Source organism: Peromyscus eremicus, chromosome 6, assembly GCF_949786415.1.
Source record: "Peromyscus eremicus chromosome 6, PerEre_H2_v1, whole genome shotgun sequence".
Classification (NCBI taxonomy): domain Eukaryota; kingdom Metazoa; phylum Chordata; class Mammalia; order Rodentia; family Cricetidae; genus Peromyscus; species Peromyscus eremicus.
In genome coordinates, this window is record NC_081421.1 from 15277639 (window position 1) to 15296064 (window position 18426).

The 18426-nt window shown below is 38.4% G+C and overlaps 1 protein-coding gene and 1 long non-coding RNA gene across 2 annotated transcripts in view; one reads left to right on the plus strand and one right to left on the minus strand.

The window, feature by feature from the left end:
- Positions 1–3097: 3097 nt before the first annotated feature.
- Positions 3098–18426, minus strand: part of LOC131912928 (LHFPL tetraspan subfamily member 6 protein-like) — a 72029-nt gene continuing 56700 nt past the window's right edge. Inside the window, exon 3 of the mRNA XM_059265219.1 lies at positions 3098–3188. Coding sequence (XP_059121202.1) covers positions 3127–3188 — 62 coding nt within the window. The 3' untranslated portion in view covers positions 3098–3126. The remainder of the gene's footprint in view (positions 3189–18426) is intronic.
- On the plus strand, positions 4613–10516 carry LOC131912932 (uncharacterized). Its single transcript, XR_009379753.1, has 3 exons — positions 4613–4721; positions 8901–8999; positions 10034–10516. It is a non-coding gene; the product is annotated as an uncharacterized LOC131912932 (long non-coding RNA).

Here is an 18426-nt window from a genome sequence, read left to right on the forward strand (position 1 = left end):
TTCTCATCCCTAATGTGTCTTCATTAGAGCAATGGACAGCTATTCCCCTAAATTTCATTGTACTTTGCTTAGTGAAATATGTGCACTTGTTAACAGCATCTGTCATGGAAGACCAAGAACATGCCTCAGAAGAGCAGAGGCAGCACAGTGCTAGAAAAACTAAGCAGCCATTTGTAAGTATATACTTCAGTTTACATTGCACATTTATGCTGTTTCCACAGTAGTATTCCATAGGCCAAATAAGGTTAAATTTAGTATGTCTTCTAGAATTAATACATAGAATGTAAACATTTTTTTTAAGTGTTCTTACTATTTATTCTTTGAAAACTACATTCACCACTGACTCCTTCCATCTTGTGCTGGTGGAACTCATCATTCTTCTTCTTCTTCTTCTTCTTCTTCTTCTTCTTCTTCTTCTTCTTCTTCTTCTTCTTCTTCTTCTTCTTCTTCTTCTTCCTCTTCTTCTTCTTTGCTTAATGTCTCTTAAAATTTACTTTTGTTTTCGTTTTTGTTTTCTGAGACAGTGTTTTTCTGTGTAGCTTGCACCTTTCCTGGAACTCACTCTGTAGACCAGGCTGGCCTCAAACTCACAGAGATCTGCCCATCTCTGCCTCCTGAGTGCTGGGATTAAAGGTGTGTGCCACCACTGCCGGGCTCTTAAAATTCTATTAATAGCCCACTGAGTCCAAGTAGGGCTGACCATCTGTGAATGTGTGTGAAGACACCTCCTGGGACATGAGCTATCTGTCCTAAGCCAAAGCCCACAGATAAATTAATCTCCTCTTTTCACAACCAGCCATGGCCAATTGCTACTCATCTAGTGCTGGGGCCTTGAGAGATATTTCCTCATTCATGCTGGCATCTTGACTGGCTTGAGCTTGTGCAAGTCTAGTGTAAGACACAGCTGTTCTGAGTTGATCTGTGCATCCGTTATGCCATGTCCCAAAAAGAACATTTCAGTGTACTTCTCTCCAGATTCAAACTCTTACATTGTTTTCAGACCATTCTTCCTCATTGTTTCTTGAGCTTTCAGTAGTGGAAGGTCAATGCAAATGACCCTTCTGCAGATGAACCTTCACACTGGCTTATCCTTATCATGTTAACTAGTTATGAGTCTCTACATTCACCATTACCCTCTGAAAAAAGAATCATCTGGCCAACAATGAGAGTAGAACAAACCTATGAGTATAAATGTAAATAATAATAGCACTAGTTGATTCTCCTGAACTAGCTTATGACTATTCCAGACATAAGCTTATGACAAGGTTACAGCATCAGACATTTAATCCATTGCCTGGTGCAGGTCTCCCATCCATTCCTAACAAGGTTGGTTATTTACATAACTACCACCCAACCATTGTGGACAGCTTGCCAGGCTGGTCACTGTTGTCATAGGAAAGGTCCAAGACTGGGTAGACTCTTGATATATTTCATGACCAGTGACTGGAACTACAACTTTTATTATGATGAAAGGCAGAAATTCCTCATCTGCTAGGGATTGAGTTCTAAATGCCATGCAACCAGACTGTGTGGTATCTTCAAACAAAGAGTCTTACCATTTAGTTATGACAAACAACCAGAAAGTGTAGAAATATATTGTGTTATTTGGGGCAACATGGAGGCCTACTTGACCGATAACTCAAAAGGAGGTATCTTTTCCCTTGTTTTGGAGTTTCAATGTAAATCTCATGCCTTATTAGGGAAGTCAACACATTCCAGGTACCTCTGAACAAGCTCTTTTTAGTATATCTTTTAAACTATTTGACCAACTAGTCGCTTCCACAAGCCTTCATACAGCCTTAGTCTTCGTTCAGTTACACCTTAGTCCCTGCTCTGACTTATTCTTCTACCTTCATTGCCACTTAAACCTTAGCCCAGAGTACTTATTGCTCCAGTGTTATTTCTAGTCACCTGTGTTCTACCTCCCCTTAAATTATATTTTACTTAATTTGCAAGATCCTGGTTCCTATCAGGCTTTTTCATAGACCTTCATTTTTATTTGGCACTCATCCTTCTGTCCTTTATCCTCCAATTCTTCCATGATTGAAACTGTCAACATCCAGTATTCTCCTTCTCTGATTTAATTTTACATGTGTTTTCCTATCTCCCTTTCAATGGGTCCATCTACAATAGACCATGTCTAATTTTTTAGGCTTCCTCGTATAATTCTATTTGAACATAAAAAAGTCTAATATCTACACATGAGGACAGCATATCACATTTCTTTTTTAATCCTAGCTGGCCTCATTGAGTAAAACTTCTTCTAGTTCTATTAATTTACTTGCAATTTTTACTATTTCATTTTTCTTTACATTGAGTAATATTCCATTGTGTGTATATACCACATTTTCCTTATCCTTTCATATGCTGATGACTATCAAGGTTGATTCTATAATCTAGGGCAGGTGAGTGGGATTCTTTCATTGATTTTTTTATTCAGTTTGTTATCACTGATTTTGGTGTTAAATTTGTGAAATGCTAATTTGTTGTAGTGTTTATCAGCTTTAAGACATTTTGTGGAGCCTCAACCCTTTTACAGCTGATAAAATACTACCATCTTTAAGTAGGGGCATCCTGAGTTCTCTCACGCTTTGTATGCTTTAATATCATTCTTACCTTATTGGGTCTATCTAGAACTTCAGCTCTTTAATAAAAAGAGTAGAGACAGTGAACAATGATTGCCTTTTTTTCTTATCATTGTGGTTAGATTAATATTTTTTCTGCATTTTAGAACATGTAGATGGTAAGCTTGTTGTTTATTGCTTGTACAATTGTGACATATTCTCTACCCACACCTAGCCTCTGCTTAACTTTATTCACTAAGTTCCACATGTTCAGTTGTTCAAATGTTCAATGACCAAGTTGTTTTGATCTCAGAGATGCAGAGATTGTTTGAAATACACAAGTCAACAGATTTAACAAAGCACAGAAACAGACTTAGACAATAAGTCACCTAATCTTCTCAATACATGTAGATAAGGCCCTTGCTAAAAACCATATATACCATCATGATAATAATCCAGAGAGTGTAAGAAAAGGAGCATATCTCAACACAATAAAAATTATATAATGGGAAACTCACAGCCAACGTCTTCTTCAATAGATGAAAACATGACTCCCTTGAGGTCATAAGAGACAAATTTGTTTATCATCTTGAATCCTTTTCAATGTTGTGCTCAATCTATAAGCTGGAGCAATACATCAGGAGAACAAAATTAAAGGGAGACAAATAGGAGACTAGAAATCAATACTGTTTGTATTAGTTATGGTTTCTATTGCTGGGAAGAGATACCATGACCATGGCTACTCCTATTAGGGAACCATTTCATTGGGATGGATTCCTGTTTCCCAGGTTTTGTCCACCATCATCGTGGTGGGACATGGCAGCATGCAGGCAGACATGGTCCTGGATAAGGAGCTGAGAGTTCTCATCCTGATCAGCAAGCAGTAAAAGAGCCTGTGTCTACTCTGGGTGTAACTTGAGCACAGGAGACCTCAAATGGCCCCCACAGAGCCAAACTTCCCCCAACAAGGTCACACCACTGCCAACAAGGCCAAACCTTCTGATAGTGACACTTCCTATAAGCTTATGGGGCCCACTTGCATTCAAAGTACCACACTGTCCAAAGAAATTTTCCTGATAATAGGGTAGGCAATTGTTTATTTTATAAGTATCCTCCAAATTCATTTGGGAATATAAATAGCATTAACAGTTCTTACATAAAAGTAGTTGCTTTTGTTTTGTTAATATCGTGCATCAGGTCAAATCCTCTGAATGTGTTTCCTTTTTTCTTTGTACCTCTTACATAGTGAAGTGCCATGAAAAAATGAAGGATAGATTTAAACTTTACTGTGCACAATAGATTTGCTATTAAAATGTCTTTGTCTTCAATATATACTACATAGAATTTCAAGGACACTTGTCACAAAATTAAGAATTCAAGTATGTTCTTAGAAATCAAATAAGTCCTTTCTAACATATGTTACCAATACTCCTGTTGATAGAGTGTGTCTGACCCTAATGGACCACAGAAATCTTCCACAAAAGCTCCCAACTCATCCAATATGGACAATGATGCAGAAAAGAATGTAATCCTGCATCAGGAGAGAAGTAAGTACTACATTTGAAAATATACTTGTTCTATAGAGTGATTGTGTATAGAACAGAACACTATCTGTAATAGACAGACAACTACACATATAGGAAGCAAAAGGATTAGTAGAATGGTAATAACACACACACATTATCAAATCTGAGCAACAGATAAGATTTTGTTTGTCAAAGATGGAGTCCTTGCTTCCACTTCTCATTGTCCATATTTCATTTGCTTTATCTTCAGAAATATATGAGATCAATCTGAATATGTAAGTGAAGTGAACTCCCATACACTGGGGTCTGCTTCTCAAACCTCTGTTCAGAGAAAAACCATACTCAAACACCTGTTTTTATGAGAGATTCTTTATTAAATGGAGAAGATAAGTTAAATTTTTCCACTGCAGTTTATACTTAATTCAAACTTTTGCTTGGGAAAATGAAAAAAAATATTTTCTCATCCCTAATGTGTCTTCATTAGAGCAATGGACAGCTTTTCCCCTAAATGTTCATTGTACTTTGCTTAGTGAAATATGTGCACTTGTTAACAGCATCCATCATGGAAGACCAAGAGCATACCTCAGAAGAGCAGAGGCAGCACAGTGCTAGAAAAACTAAGCGGCCATTTGTAAGTATATACTTCAGTTTACATTGCACATTTAAGCTGTTTCCACGGTAATGTTCCATAGGCCAAATACGGTTAAATTTAGTATGTCTTCTAGAATTAATACATAGAACGTAAATTTTTTTTATATATATTCTTATTATTTCTTCTTTGAAAACTACATTTACCACTGACTATCTCCACCTTGTGCTGGTTGAACTCCTCCTCCTCCTCCTCCTCCTCCCTCTCGTCCTCCTCCTTCTCCTCCTTCTTCTTCTTCCTCTTTCTTCCTCTTCCTCTTCTTCTTCTTCTTTCTCTTCTTCTTTCTCTTCTTCTTCTTCTTCTTCTTCTTCTTCTTCTTCTTCTTCTTCTTCTTCTTCTTCTTCTTTGTTTAATGTCTCTTAAAATTACTTTTGGTTTTGTTTTTGTTTTTGTTTTCTGAGACAGTGTTTTTCTGTATAGCTTTGCACCTTTCCTGGAACTCACTCTGTAGAGCAGGCTGGCCTCGAACTCACAGAGATATGCCTCTCTCTACCTCCTGAGTTCTGAGATTAAAGGTTTGTGCCACCACTGTCTGGCTCTTAATATTACTATTAAGAGCCCACTGAGTCCAAGTAGGGCTGACAATCTGTGAATGTGTGTGAAGACACTTTCTGGGACATGAGCAATCTGTCCTAAGCCACAGCCCACAGATAAATTAATCTCTTCCTTTCACAACCAGCCATGGCCTATTGCTCCTCATGTAGTGCTGGGGCCTTGAGAGATGTTTCCTCATTCATGCTTACATCTTGACTGGCTTGAGCTTGTGCAAGTCTAGTGTATGACACAGCTGTTCTGAGTTGATCTGTGCATCCGTTATGCCATGTCCCAAAAAGAACATTTCAGTGTACTTCTCTCCAGATTCAAACTCTTACATTGTTTTCAGACCATTCTTCCTCATTGTTTCTTGAGCTTTCAGTAGTGGAAGGTCAATGCAAATGACCCTTCTGCAGATGAGCCTTCACTCTGGCTTATCCTTATCATGGTAACTAGTTATGAGTCTCTACATTAACCATTACCCTTTGAAAAAAATCATATGACCTACAATGAGAGCAGAACAAACCTATGAGTATAAATGTAAATAATAGCACTAGTTGATTCTCCTGAACTAGCTTATGACTATTCCAGACATAAGCTTTTGACAAGGTTTATAGCATCAAACATTTAATCCATTGCTTGGAACAGGTCTCCCATCCATTCCTAACAAGGTTGGTTATTTACATAACTACCACCCAACCATTGTGGACAGCTTGCCAGGCTGGTCACTGTTGTCATAGGAAAGGTCCAAGACTGGATAGACTCTTGATGTATTTCATGACCAGTGACTAGAACTACAACTTTTATTATGATGAAAGGCAGAATTTACTCGTCTTCTAGGGATTGAGTTCTAAATGCCATGCAACCAGACTGTGTGGTATCTTCAACAAAAGAGTCTTACCATTTATGTATGACAAACAACCAGAATGTGAAGATATAGATTATGTTATTTGGGGTGACATGGAGGCCTACTTGACCAATAACTCAAAAGGAGGTATCCTTTCCATTGTTTTGGAGTTTCAATGTAAATCTCATGTCTTATGAGATAAGTCACCACATTCCAGGTACCTCTGAACAAACTCTTTTTAGTATGTCTTTTTAACTATTTGACCAACTAGTCGCTTCCACAAGCCTTCATACAGCCTTAGTCTTCGTTCAGTTACACCTTAGTCCCTGCTCTGACATATTCTTCTACCTTCATTGCCACTTAAACCTTAGCCCAGAGTACTTATTGCTCCAGTGTTATTTCTTGTCACCTGTGTTCTACCTCCCCTTAAATTATATTTTACTTAATTTGCAAGATCTTGGTTCCTATCAGGCTTTTTTCATAGACCTTCATTTTTATTTGGCACTCATCCTTCTGTCCTTTAGCTTCCAATCCTTCCATGATTGAAACTGTCAACATCCAGTATTCTCCTTCTCTGACTTAATTTTACATATATTTTCCTATCTTCCTGTCAATGGGTCCATCTACAATAGACCATGTCTAATTTCTAGGTTTCCTCGTATAATCCTAATTGAACATACAAAAGTCTAATATCTGCACATGAGGACAGCGTATCACATTTGCTTTTTAATCCTAGCTGGCCTCATTGAGTAAAACTTCTTCTAGTTCTATTAATTCACTTGCAATTTTTACTATTTCATTTTTCTTTACATTGAGTAATATTCCATTGTGTGTATATACCACATTTTCCTTATCCATTCATCTGGTGATGTCTATCAAGTTTGATTCTATATCCTAGGGCAGGTGAGTGGGATTCTTTCATTGATTTTTTATTCAGTTTGTTATCACTGGTTTTGGTGTTAAATTTGTGAAATGCTAATTTGTTGTAGTGTTTATCAGCTGTAAGACTTTTTGTGGAGCCTCAACCCTTTTACAGCTGATAAAATCCTACCATCTTTAAGTAGGGGCATCCTGAGTTCTCTCACACTTTGTATGCTTTAATATTCTTCTTACCTTATTGGGTCTATCTAGAACTTCAGCTCTTTATTAAAAAGTATGGAGACAGTGAACCATGATTGCCTTTTTTTCTCATCATTATGGTTAGATTAATATTTTTTCTCCATTTTAGAACATGTAGATGGTAGGCTTGTTGTTTATTGCTTGTATAATTGTGACATATTCTCTACCTATACCTAGCCTCTCCTGACTTTTATCATTATTGTCCAAATGTTCAATTGTGTTAGTGGTCGTTCATGCATATTGGGATAATCATGTGAATTTCTTTATTCCATTTATTTGATTTGTTGTATGTATTGGTTTACATACATTTCTCTTACCCTGCATTCTTGCATGAAACCATAAGGGCCGTCATGGATATACTTTTTTTTATGGTCTTAAATTCTCTTTGCCAATATCATTTTTAATTTTATATATATGGTTATTTGTCTACATGTATTCTTGTTCATGATATGTGTGCTTGGTATACTCAGAGGCCAGAAAAGAGCATCCAATTCCCTGGAACTGGAGTTACAGATAGCTGTGAGATATGGTGTGGATGCTGGGAATTGAAAGTGGGTCCTCTGGAAGAATAGGCATTGCTTGTCAATGCTGGGGCATCTCTCAAACCCAGGCTTGTCAATCTCACATTTAGAAGTTTTGTATCTGTTCTCATCATGAAAATCAGTCTGTGGTTTTAACTCTTTTCATAGGAATCTTTCTCTAGTTTGGGTATCAAGGTATTACTGGCATCATAAAAATTTTGGAGAAATCCTTTGTTTTGCTATTTCATGAAATGGTCTGAGTAGCAATGATATTCATTTTTCTTTGGTATTCTGTAAAACTATGCAAATAATCCATCTGGTCCTGGTCAGTTTTTAGTTGAAAAGTATTTTGTTCCTTCTTCAATCTCAATAGTGCATATATATATATATTATATATATATATATATATATATATATAAAATCATCTCCTTCCTCCTGACTTAATTTCATTACATACAATGAATCTAGAAATACATCCATTTCTTTTAGATTTTAGAATTACATGCAAAGGAGATTTTTAATATGTTTGTGATTTGAAGGATATCCTTCTTCTGGGAGTCAGCCTCTGTTTAAGCCTAGAACAGGTTTCATATGTCAATACAGGTGGTGCCTGGCAGGTGAAACCTAGCCACCTGTGGGAATGGTCCCGAGCAGAATACATAGGTTGAATCAAAGCAGTGAGAGCCTCTCATCTGGTCGTGGAGTTTGCCTAGTTCATCAGTGGGCCTAACCTCTAGAAGGCAGGGTCCCTCACTTGTTGTAGGAAGTCATACTGCCTGGGATTCTGGAGGAAAATCCCTGGGCCTTATGTTGTTGTAGGAGATCATGCAAGTCAGGCCCCAGGACAAAGTTCATGGGTATCTTATGTGGCCCTAAAGGGAAGTCAGAATCTTTCATCTGGTTCTGGAGTTTCTGGAATATCAGAGGTAGCCTAAGCCTAGAACTCAAGTCCCTTCCTTTCTGAAGGAGTCCTAGTACTTAATTCTCATACTATTGTAACTTATTCTAAAATTGTGAATGTATGTAAAATATGCAATCAGCCATAGTTGCCCTTTTTAGTTGAATGGATGGTTCAAATCTTTGGTGACATTGTTTTAATTTTTAGTTTAAAAACTACTTATTTTACATAATCTCTTTCAGATTGATGCTATAAGAGCATGCTTTTGTGCATGTTTCACCAAAAAACGGATCTCTTCTTCCCACTACAAGAAATAGAAGAGAAAACATAAAAAAGTGATGGTAAGAGTTATATTTTCTTTTAAAATGTATTAGAAAGAATGTTTATCTAAAATATATACTCAGTTTTCCAGCTCAGGAGTATAAGTATTTCAGTGCAGCATGGGGGATAAAAAGAGTTAACTGTCAATGGAATGATTATCTCATGAGTCAACAACTGGCTAAATCAAGATTGTCATCAATCGCATATATATATATATATATATATATATATATATATATATATATACATATATATATACAGTTATTTAGATAGATTATATAGATATAGATAGTAAGATAAATAGAAGGACGGATGGATGCATGGATGGATGGATGGACAGATGGACGGACAGATGGATAGATGAATAGATGATAGATAGATAGATAGATAGATAGATAGATAGATAGATGACAGATGATAGATATCTAGAATGTGTGTGTATGTATGTTTTGGTCACATTTCAAAGGTTCAGGAATATTAGGAAATAAAGCTGAAGAGAGAAAGCTGGGAGCTAAAGAATATGAACAGTTTCAAATACTGGACATAAAGGAGGAAAATGGGGCAGTGTGTCTGGTGGTCGGGGAGAGAATAAAGTCTTTAGAAAAGGAATAGTATGGTGTTGAAAATGTAAAAAGAACATAAATCGATTTCTAACACAAAGGTTTCATTGATAAGAAGAAAAGATATTCCTAACCATCTTCCATGTTTTCCTCACTGTTGTTACATACTAGAGTTAGGTTCCAATTTAGACTTTAAGGCTCGGTTGAGTTTTATGATTAGGCTTCCTGTTATATAGTTAGAGTAGATTTAAGGTTAGAGTTAGGTGTTAGCATTAAGGTTCACAAATGTCATGGAGCATATAGATCTGTCATGAAAGTGAAGTATTCAATGGAATGTTCACGATGGATGAAAGGTGAACTTTACAAAAACATCTCTATTGGCACACATGTTCTAGAAATGCATTTTATGAATGTTCTAACTAGCTCTTTTCACCATACAGTTTATAAAGTAGAAGAGAGCACTGTGTATTTAAAATGAATTATTCTCATCCTAGAACTTGGACAAGCCTACGACAATTGCCTGACAACTTCTCCGACCATCCACAATAAGACAACTCAGGAGAAAATCTGTCTCTTCTCCAATAATTGCTTTAAGAAAAAGCACATTTTTATTTTATGTTTTAGAATAATACAGTATTATATTACATAATCTTCAGTGTTATTTTCACCTGTTTATTTTGTTTTATTATGTTATAGTATATTACACTATTATATTATCTTCAGTTTTTATTTCCATATGTTTATCTTGTTTTATTAGATTATGTTATATTATGTTAATATATTATGCTTTCTTCAGTGTTTATTTTACATTTACCTTCCTTCCCTTGATGTAAATAGTTCATGTATATGTGTACATATGTATATATGTTTATGTGCTTTGTAATATATTTTTAGAAGATACCATTTTTGAATGTACAAAGTTATTGAATAATTAATTAATAATAATTAAATAATAATAATTTAATTACCCATTCAAAGTTGTTTGAGTCCATTTAATTGCTATATTTCCCTTTAGCTCTTCTAGTTACTAATGTAGCTATACAGTATTTGATGATGGTCATTGATGGTTCATCCATACCTTCTTTATGTAAATGAGCACTGTTTTAGTTTTTTTAGTTTATCCATTGTTTATTCTTTTAACCATGATTGGTTTTCTTCTTGGTATCTTTCAATTATAATGAGCAATGCAGAGGTGTGTTTTCTCAGAAGTACATGAGTATCTGAGACCTGACATGAAATTCTTTGGGGAATAAATATAGATGTGAAGTAAATATAAATGTGTATGAAAAAAATCATATGGTAATTCCCCATTTAGGTTTGTGAGGAGGCACCATACTGTATCCCCCAGCTCCTACATCACTCTCCATACCTATCAGCAATGCACAAAGGTTACAATTTCTCACACCCTTTCTGGCACTTCTTCCTTTTATGTATAGTAGCTATCCTGATTGCTTTTGCAATGTCTTTTTTACTGCTATTCCAGTGATTCTGGGTAAAATAAAACCTACTGAAGCCTTTTCTGTTGACTGTTGAGTGTCCCATGCAAGGCAATCAGCAAATATTGGTCCTCTCTTGTTACTTTGTTTCTTGCTTTTTTTTCATTAAATTTTTTTGTTTATTTTACATACTAACCACAGTTCCCACACACACACCCCTTCCTCTCTCATCCTGTTCCCTCTCCAACCTCATTTCTATTCCCCAACTCACTCCTCAGAAAGGGTAAGGCCTCCCATGGGAGTCAACGAGGCATGATATGCCAAGTTGAGACAGGGCCAAGCTCCTTCCCTGTCCATCAAGACTGAAGCACTGCTTTAGTTAAACCGCTGCATTGGAACACTTTTCTATGTCCTTATTTATAGTTTGAGATAAATATAAATGCAGGACTTTTCTGTTTCAAAAACAGTCTTATATGTGAAAAAAATACATGTGATATGTCAATATTTGTTTTTAAGATACTTTAAGCCTCAGAACCAAGCCCTGATGGGAATTTATTTTGAACAATATTTGCTCAGTAGAATTCATTCTTTCATTGGTGAAAAGGACAGGAGGAGAAAGGAAATTTACTATGAAATGTTGTCTGTTCCATGATACTATATTACTTCTTTAAGTCGTGTGACAAACACCATTTGAGAAACAAAGCATGGTTTTGGCACATCACTTTAGAGAGTTTAAGTCCATGTGAATGAAGAAGGCATGGTGTAGGAAATCAGTGGAAGGTGGCTGAACTGTGAGGTGGCCGATGTTCTGGTTATGGTTGACCTATAAGCTGAGCACTTCTGAAACTAAAGATTGAGGATAATCCCTCAAAGGGGTGGCTCTAGCGATCTACTTACTGTACAGGGCATTCCTTAACTTTTAAAGATCCCACAACATTAAAAAAAATGCACCTCTATTTTTGGGGAAGGAATTTATTGGATGGCTCTCTGGAAGACACTTCACAAATAAATAAGAATATTCCATACATAAGGCTCATGAATTTCTCATAATGTAAACTGCATTTAGTGCAACTTGGAATGTCCCCATATGATTCACAATTCAAACAATGTACAAAAGTCTGAAATCCAAAGGCTCTTCTGAGTCTCAAAGCTTTAATCATTTGGAAAATCAGAATGAATATTGAGTCTTTAAGCATACAAAGTCACAAATTAAAGACCAGCATTCTAAAAGGAAAATGTAGGTAATGGTACACAAAAATCTTAAAAAGAGCGAGACCAAATACAAGTGAGAAAAATACCAAAGCTTGCAGCTCCAGCACAAGAAAGTGGGGAATATGATTACAAGAAATGAACTCCAAAGGACATAGAGAGGCCTTTTTCAGCCTTAACTTCTGCAGTACATCTGGCCTCTCTCAGGCTCATTCCACTTTTTAAATGTGAGAGTGCTTACATACATCTCACATTCCTTGCATCTCCAGCATCCTAGCATGTCCATGGCACTTTAGACCTCACCCTCATGCATACTTGCCTTAGTTAGGGTTTCCACTGCTGTAAAGAGACACCATGACCACAGCAACTCTTAGAAGGACAACATTTAATTGATGGAGCTCACTTACACTTTCAGAAGTTCACTCCATTATCATCCTGATGGGGAGCATGGCAGCATGCAGGCAGACATGGTGCTGGAGCAGTAGCTGAGAATCCTATATCTTGCAGGCAGTGGGAAGTCGACTAAGACATTCAGTGGTGTCCTGAGCATGGGAAACCTCAAAGCCCACACGCACAGTAACACATTTGCTCAAAAAAGGCCATGTCCACTCCAACTAAACCATACCTCCTAATAGTCACTCCCTATGAAACTATGGGGGTCAGTTACATTCAGTCTACCACATTCCACTCCCCTGTACCCATAAACTTGTAAAAATATCATAATGCAAAATGAATACAGTCCAACTTCAAAAGTCTCCATTGTCTATCACAATCTCAACAATGTTTTAAAGTCCAAAGTTCAAGGACTTTTCTGAAATTCATAAGTCTCTTAAATGTAATCCCCTATAAAATCAAAATAAAACAACCAGATCACATACTTCCAACATATAATAGCACAGGATGCATATTAACATTCCAAAATGTAGTGAAGGGAGCATAGTGAGGAAAACTGGATCAAAGCAAGACTGAAAATCAGCCAGACAAACTCCAAATGCTGCATTTCAATGTCTGATGTTAGGAAGTTCTTCAGATGTCCAACTCTGTTCAACTTTGTTGAGTGCAACACATTTCTCTCTCTCTTGAGCTGGTTCCATTCTCCATCAGCAGCTCTCCTCTGCAGGTATCCCATGACACTGGCATCTCTAACATTGGGTTCTCCAAGGAAATCCAGGCTTCAACTTCCCAGCTTCACACAATGGCCTCTCTCCTAGGCCTCCATTCAGGGACATCCTGACACATGCCATTTCTTCTATCCTTAACTCTAAAGCCAGAACCACATGGCCAAATCTGCCAAGATCTGCTGCTTACTGGAGCTGGAACATGACCCACTTGTTCAATTGAAATCTTTCCTGGCTTTCTGTCCTTCACTGCCTAAGCTTGGCTCTCCTGAAACTGGATCTCTAGACCAGACTGGCCTAAAACTCAGAGATCAGCCACTTGCAAAGATCAAGATTGCTTATTCTGCATATCTAGTATATTATTACTCCACTCCACAAAATTTAAAAATTATTCTCTAGTGTCTTTGGATATCCGGTACCCACTGGTCACCACTCTTTTCATAATTTGTACAGTCATTAAGCTAAATCATCGTATTTAATCCTTTAAAATTTATGGAATCCAGATGTCCACCTCATTTTCTTGGCAAGGCTATTTCCACTCAGAAAGAGACCCCAAGTCCTGGGCACTCCCCATACCTGCAGGTTCTGCCTGCCTCTGCAGTCGGTGCCCTTGGTGACTCGCCACTGTGCTCTGGTGACTTCTGTCCTGATAGTGAAGTCAAGGACCACCCTGTACACTATTTATTGATAAGACAGTCAACACATGCCACTGTGGTGAGAATTCTCTGCGGGATGCAATTCTCTAGGTAGAAGGCTGCTTTCTGCGAAGACGGACAGCAAATATGAAAGAGAAGTGAGAGTATTTTCTTGGCTATCTGTGTAAACACCATGTTAACAACTGAGAAGGATATATTTTTCTCTGTTTTTTGAGTCTAAATTATCACACATTCTTGACATTCATAAACATATACATACATATTCTTTAAGACAAAGACAAGCGTCTTTCCTTGAACCAGGCTATTTGGTTCTCTCCTTCTAAGATGACTTAAGGCTTCCAAAATGAATCAACAGAAATACAAAGTAATATTTAGCATACATGGCATAATAACCCTGAAATCTCATGCTGTGGGTCTTCCACTAGGTTAGGCTGAAATGCCAAGCAGGGTTTTTTTTAAGTGTATTTTTCTCCATTGCCACAGGGTGGCAGATTTGTCCATAAAGAGGGAGCTTCTTTACCACCATTCGCTAAATTTTTTTTTTTTCCTTTCCATGACTAATAGAAGCTAGAAGTCACTGGGAATGGTGTCTTCCTTTTCCTCTCTTTGGTTGGGTCCCCTGGTGACAATATTCTCTGGTTTCTTTCTGAGCAGCAGGCCTTCAGGTGAGGGGGTGATGGCTTCCTGTGTGCTGAATCTGGACCTCCAGGAGACAGGAGAAATTTGCCTTGCCTCCCTTTCCTGGTAGGACTGATCATCCTCGGGGCCAGCCGGGGCATGTGGCTCCTGCCCTGTGACCTTGTGAATGCATGGCCTCTTTCGAATGACATCTCTATGAATGCTCAAACTGCAGAGATCAATCTGACATCTGTCTTCTTTCTTCATGTTCCCTATTTATACTAATAATCCTTAAATTCCCAGCCCTTTACTTCCCAGATAAGAGACCAACATTTATCTACACCACTACCCCCAGGTCCACTTTTTCACAGGACAATAGAGAAAGGTCCCATTCCCAGGGCTCATAATCACTGCAGCCAAGTACCCATTTGCCACCTGGTGGTTGCTTTCTTCTCTTTGATACTATTCAGAGATACCATGAAAACAAACCTCTGAGCTGTCTGTGAGAAATGTTTTAAATTAGGTTAATTAAAGTGGAAAGACCCATCCTAAATGTAGGCAGCTCCTACCCATGAGCTAGGGTCCCGGGGTGACCTAAAAGAGAAGCAACTGAATGCATGCATTCCTGTCTCTCTGCTTCCAGTCTGCAGGTGTCATGTGACCAGCTAGCTTCTCTGACTTCTCTGCCAGGACAGACCATACTGCTTGCAGTGTAAGCTGGAATTAATCTGCACCCCCTTAATTTGCACTCGTAATGTATTTATCACATCAACCAGAACTATTGTGACTGTACAAGAGCTAATGGTCTTAACATTTTAGACAAATTCAATGATATCCCCCAAGTGTAGAATAATGTTCTATCAAGAATTATATTTGCATATTAGAAAACATAAATCTAAGATCTGCTTGGCTGAATGTGTCTTGGCTTACTTTCTCCTCTATTTGGTGAACACGTATAAAGTATTTTAGCACCAGCATGTATATATTTTCTTTAAAATTAATTTACTGTATTTGAGGCCATTGAGTTTCCTACGAAGAACGGTTTGTACTGACTCCTAGGTCCGGGCAGAGGTCAATGTAATTCTGTGGTCATGGGTCAGGCTAGGTGCTTAAAAATCAGTTGAGACAGTTGAGACAGTCTTTACACCATAGCGGGGCACAGTGTGTGGGGGGGGGACAGATGACACACGACACACACACGGGACAGGACGGGCAGGGACGGGACACACACAGCCTGATACCGTTTGTTACGTCATTACTAACTCCCACTGAGGCAAGCTTCGTGGTGACAAAAGTTTATTACATCAAAAAATGAGTCTCTGTTTAATGTAGCTTCAAAACCATTCAGCAGTGTTATAAGAACGTTCAGTTCAGATGGAAATGCCTGTCATACTGAATCTTGTATAATTTGGATAATGTTATAAAATTCTGAGTAAAATATACATTAATTCAGTGAATTAATACTAGATATTAAATTAAAAATCTGATGTAAATTTATTCCATCTGTCTTCTGAGATGTTCTGTATTAGATTTTCATGAAGATGACGGGCGGTGGTGGCGCACGCCTTTAATCCCAGCACTCGGGAGGCAGAGCCAGGCGGATCTCTGTGAGTTCCAGGCCAGCCTGGGCTACCAAGTGAGCTCCAGGAAAGGCGCAAAGCTACACAGAGAAACCCTGTCTCAAAAAACCAAAAAAAAAATAATGATAATAATAATAATAATAATAGATTTTCATGAAGATTAAAATTAATTAGGTTGATAATGAAAGGATATTATGTGCTTGTGCGCCCTACCTCTCACTACAACTTTTCCAAAATCCTCTGTGCACAGAGCTGAAGGTGCAGACTTGTAAAAACCAAGATTAAAAAAAATGCAGTGACAGCATATGTTTCCAGAGATCTCTATCTTTGTGCCTATATTGAAGCACATGAACACATGTGTGATTGTATACATTTGTTTTTCAAGGACTTGTATCCCATGCTCCTTTAAAAGTTTTTAAGTTTAAGATGTGATGGTCATTTTTCCAGATTAGCCTATGACCTAATTTGGTTTCCTGTTGCTGTGACAAAACACTGACCAAACACAATTTTGGAAGAAAAGAGTTTATTTGGCTGCTTGCAGGTTACAGTGTGTCATCAAGGGAAGCCAGGACAGGAAATTGGAGGCAAAAACTGAAGCAGAAGCTGTGGAGGAATGCTGCTGACAGGCTTACCCTCAGGCTCTAGGTCAGCTGGCTTCTTTATATATCCCAGGACCCAAGGCCTAGGGGTGTGGTATAGCCCCTTCAGGTTGGGCTTTCTTGCACCAATTAGCAATTAAGAAGTGCCCTATAGGCCGGGCGGTGGTGGCACACGCCTTTAATCCCAGCACTCGGGAGGCAGAGCCACGCGGATCTCTGTGAGTTTGAGGCCAGCCTGGGCTACCAAGTGAGTTCCAGGAGAGGCACAAAGCTACACAGAGAAACCCTGTCTCGAAAAACCACAAAAAAAAAAAAAAAAAAAAAAAAAAAAGAAGGCTAATCTGCAGGTAATTCCTCCATTGTTATTTCCAATTCCCAGGTGTGTCAAATTGACACCAAGATTAGCCATTGTATTATAGAACCCTACCTAAATCCACTTTCTTGCTAAAAGCCCTTGGGATTACATGTACTTTAAAAGTCAAGATTGGGGGTAGTGTGGCCCCCAAAGAGCTGAGGTGGGTATTATTATAGCATTTCTGACTGAGTCTTGGGGAGCACATGCTAATCCAATTCTTTAACATTGGTCTGGGGACCTGAAGAAAGACACACTAAACAGAAAATAGAAGATTATGAGTGACCGTGTCTGGGAAGCCGGCTTTATCCCCAGGCAAATCTGTGGCTAAGTCTCAGGTGGGGTGTGTATCATTGTAACTCTTTGCCTTCCTTTGGTGCAAAGCGCTGGGCTGGATGAAGCCACTGGATGAAGAAAAGTCAGTAGAATCTGGCATCCTGATGGTGTCAGAAGCGGCACAGCTCTCAGGGCAGGCGAAGGTCTGTGGGATGGTGGTTTTCTGTATCCTCTGATGACTGAGATACAAACCAGGCCCAGAGCTGCATTCGGCTTTGTGATCAAACCCTGCCGTGGAGGCAGCACATCACATGCAGCCATCCTGTACTCCTGGGAGAACTTTCCTGAGATGCTAAAAGATTTACTGTGTCCGCTGAAGAAGGCCGGCGTGGGAATTCTCTGCCAGGCCAGAGGAGAAGCAGAGGGAACATGAAGCAGGGTATGCTGTGGCTTCCCAGCCTGTAGAAACAAGCCCGGTGATGCAGCCTGCACATGCGCCTTTCAGGGATCTTGTGGAACAAGAAAGTTCTGCCTCTGGATAGACTCCCATTCTCTGAAAGACTTTGAAAAACCTTTTGTGATTCATACATCGTGGTCATGAGAAGGTAGGGTTTCTTTGCAATCTCATGCTGAATGCAATGAAACACATTTTATTATTAAATATTATATATTAATTTATTTTCTATGTGTATGTGCATATGTTGTTCATGCTTGTGGAGGCCAGAGGACAATTTGCAGGAGTCGGTTCTCTCCTTCCACCATCTGGGTCTCAAAGAATCAAACTCAGGGCATCAGGTTTGGTTGACAAGCCTCTTTGCTAAGCCATCTCAGTGGCTAAGACAAGACAGTCTTTTAAAAGCAATTCCATCTCTTTACTCTCATTAAATATCAGGTGGGTAAAGAATACCAAAGGCTGCATGGACTGTGTCCCAGGACAGGAGCATGGCCTTTAATTCCCCAGGTAGGTTGGACAGTGGAGCCTCAAGTATCTCAGATGTGTATATACCTATGCATACAGTACATGAAGAGACTTCAAATGAACG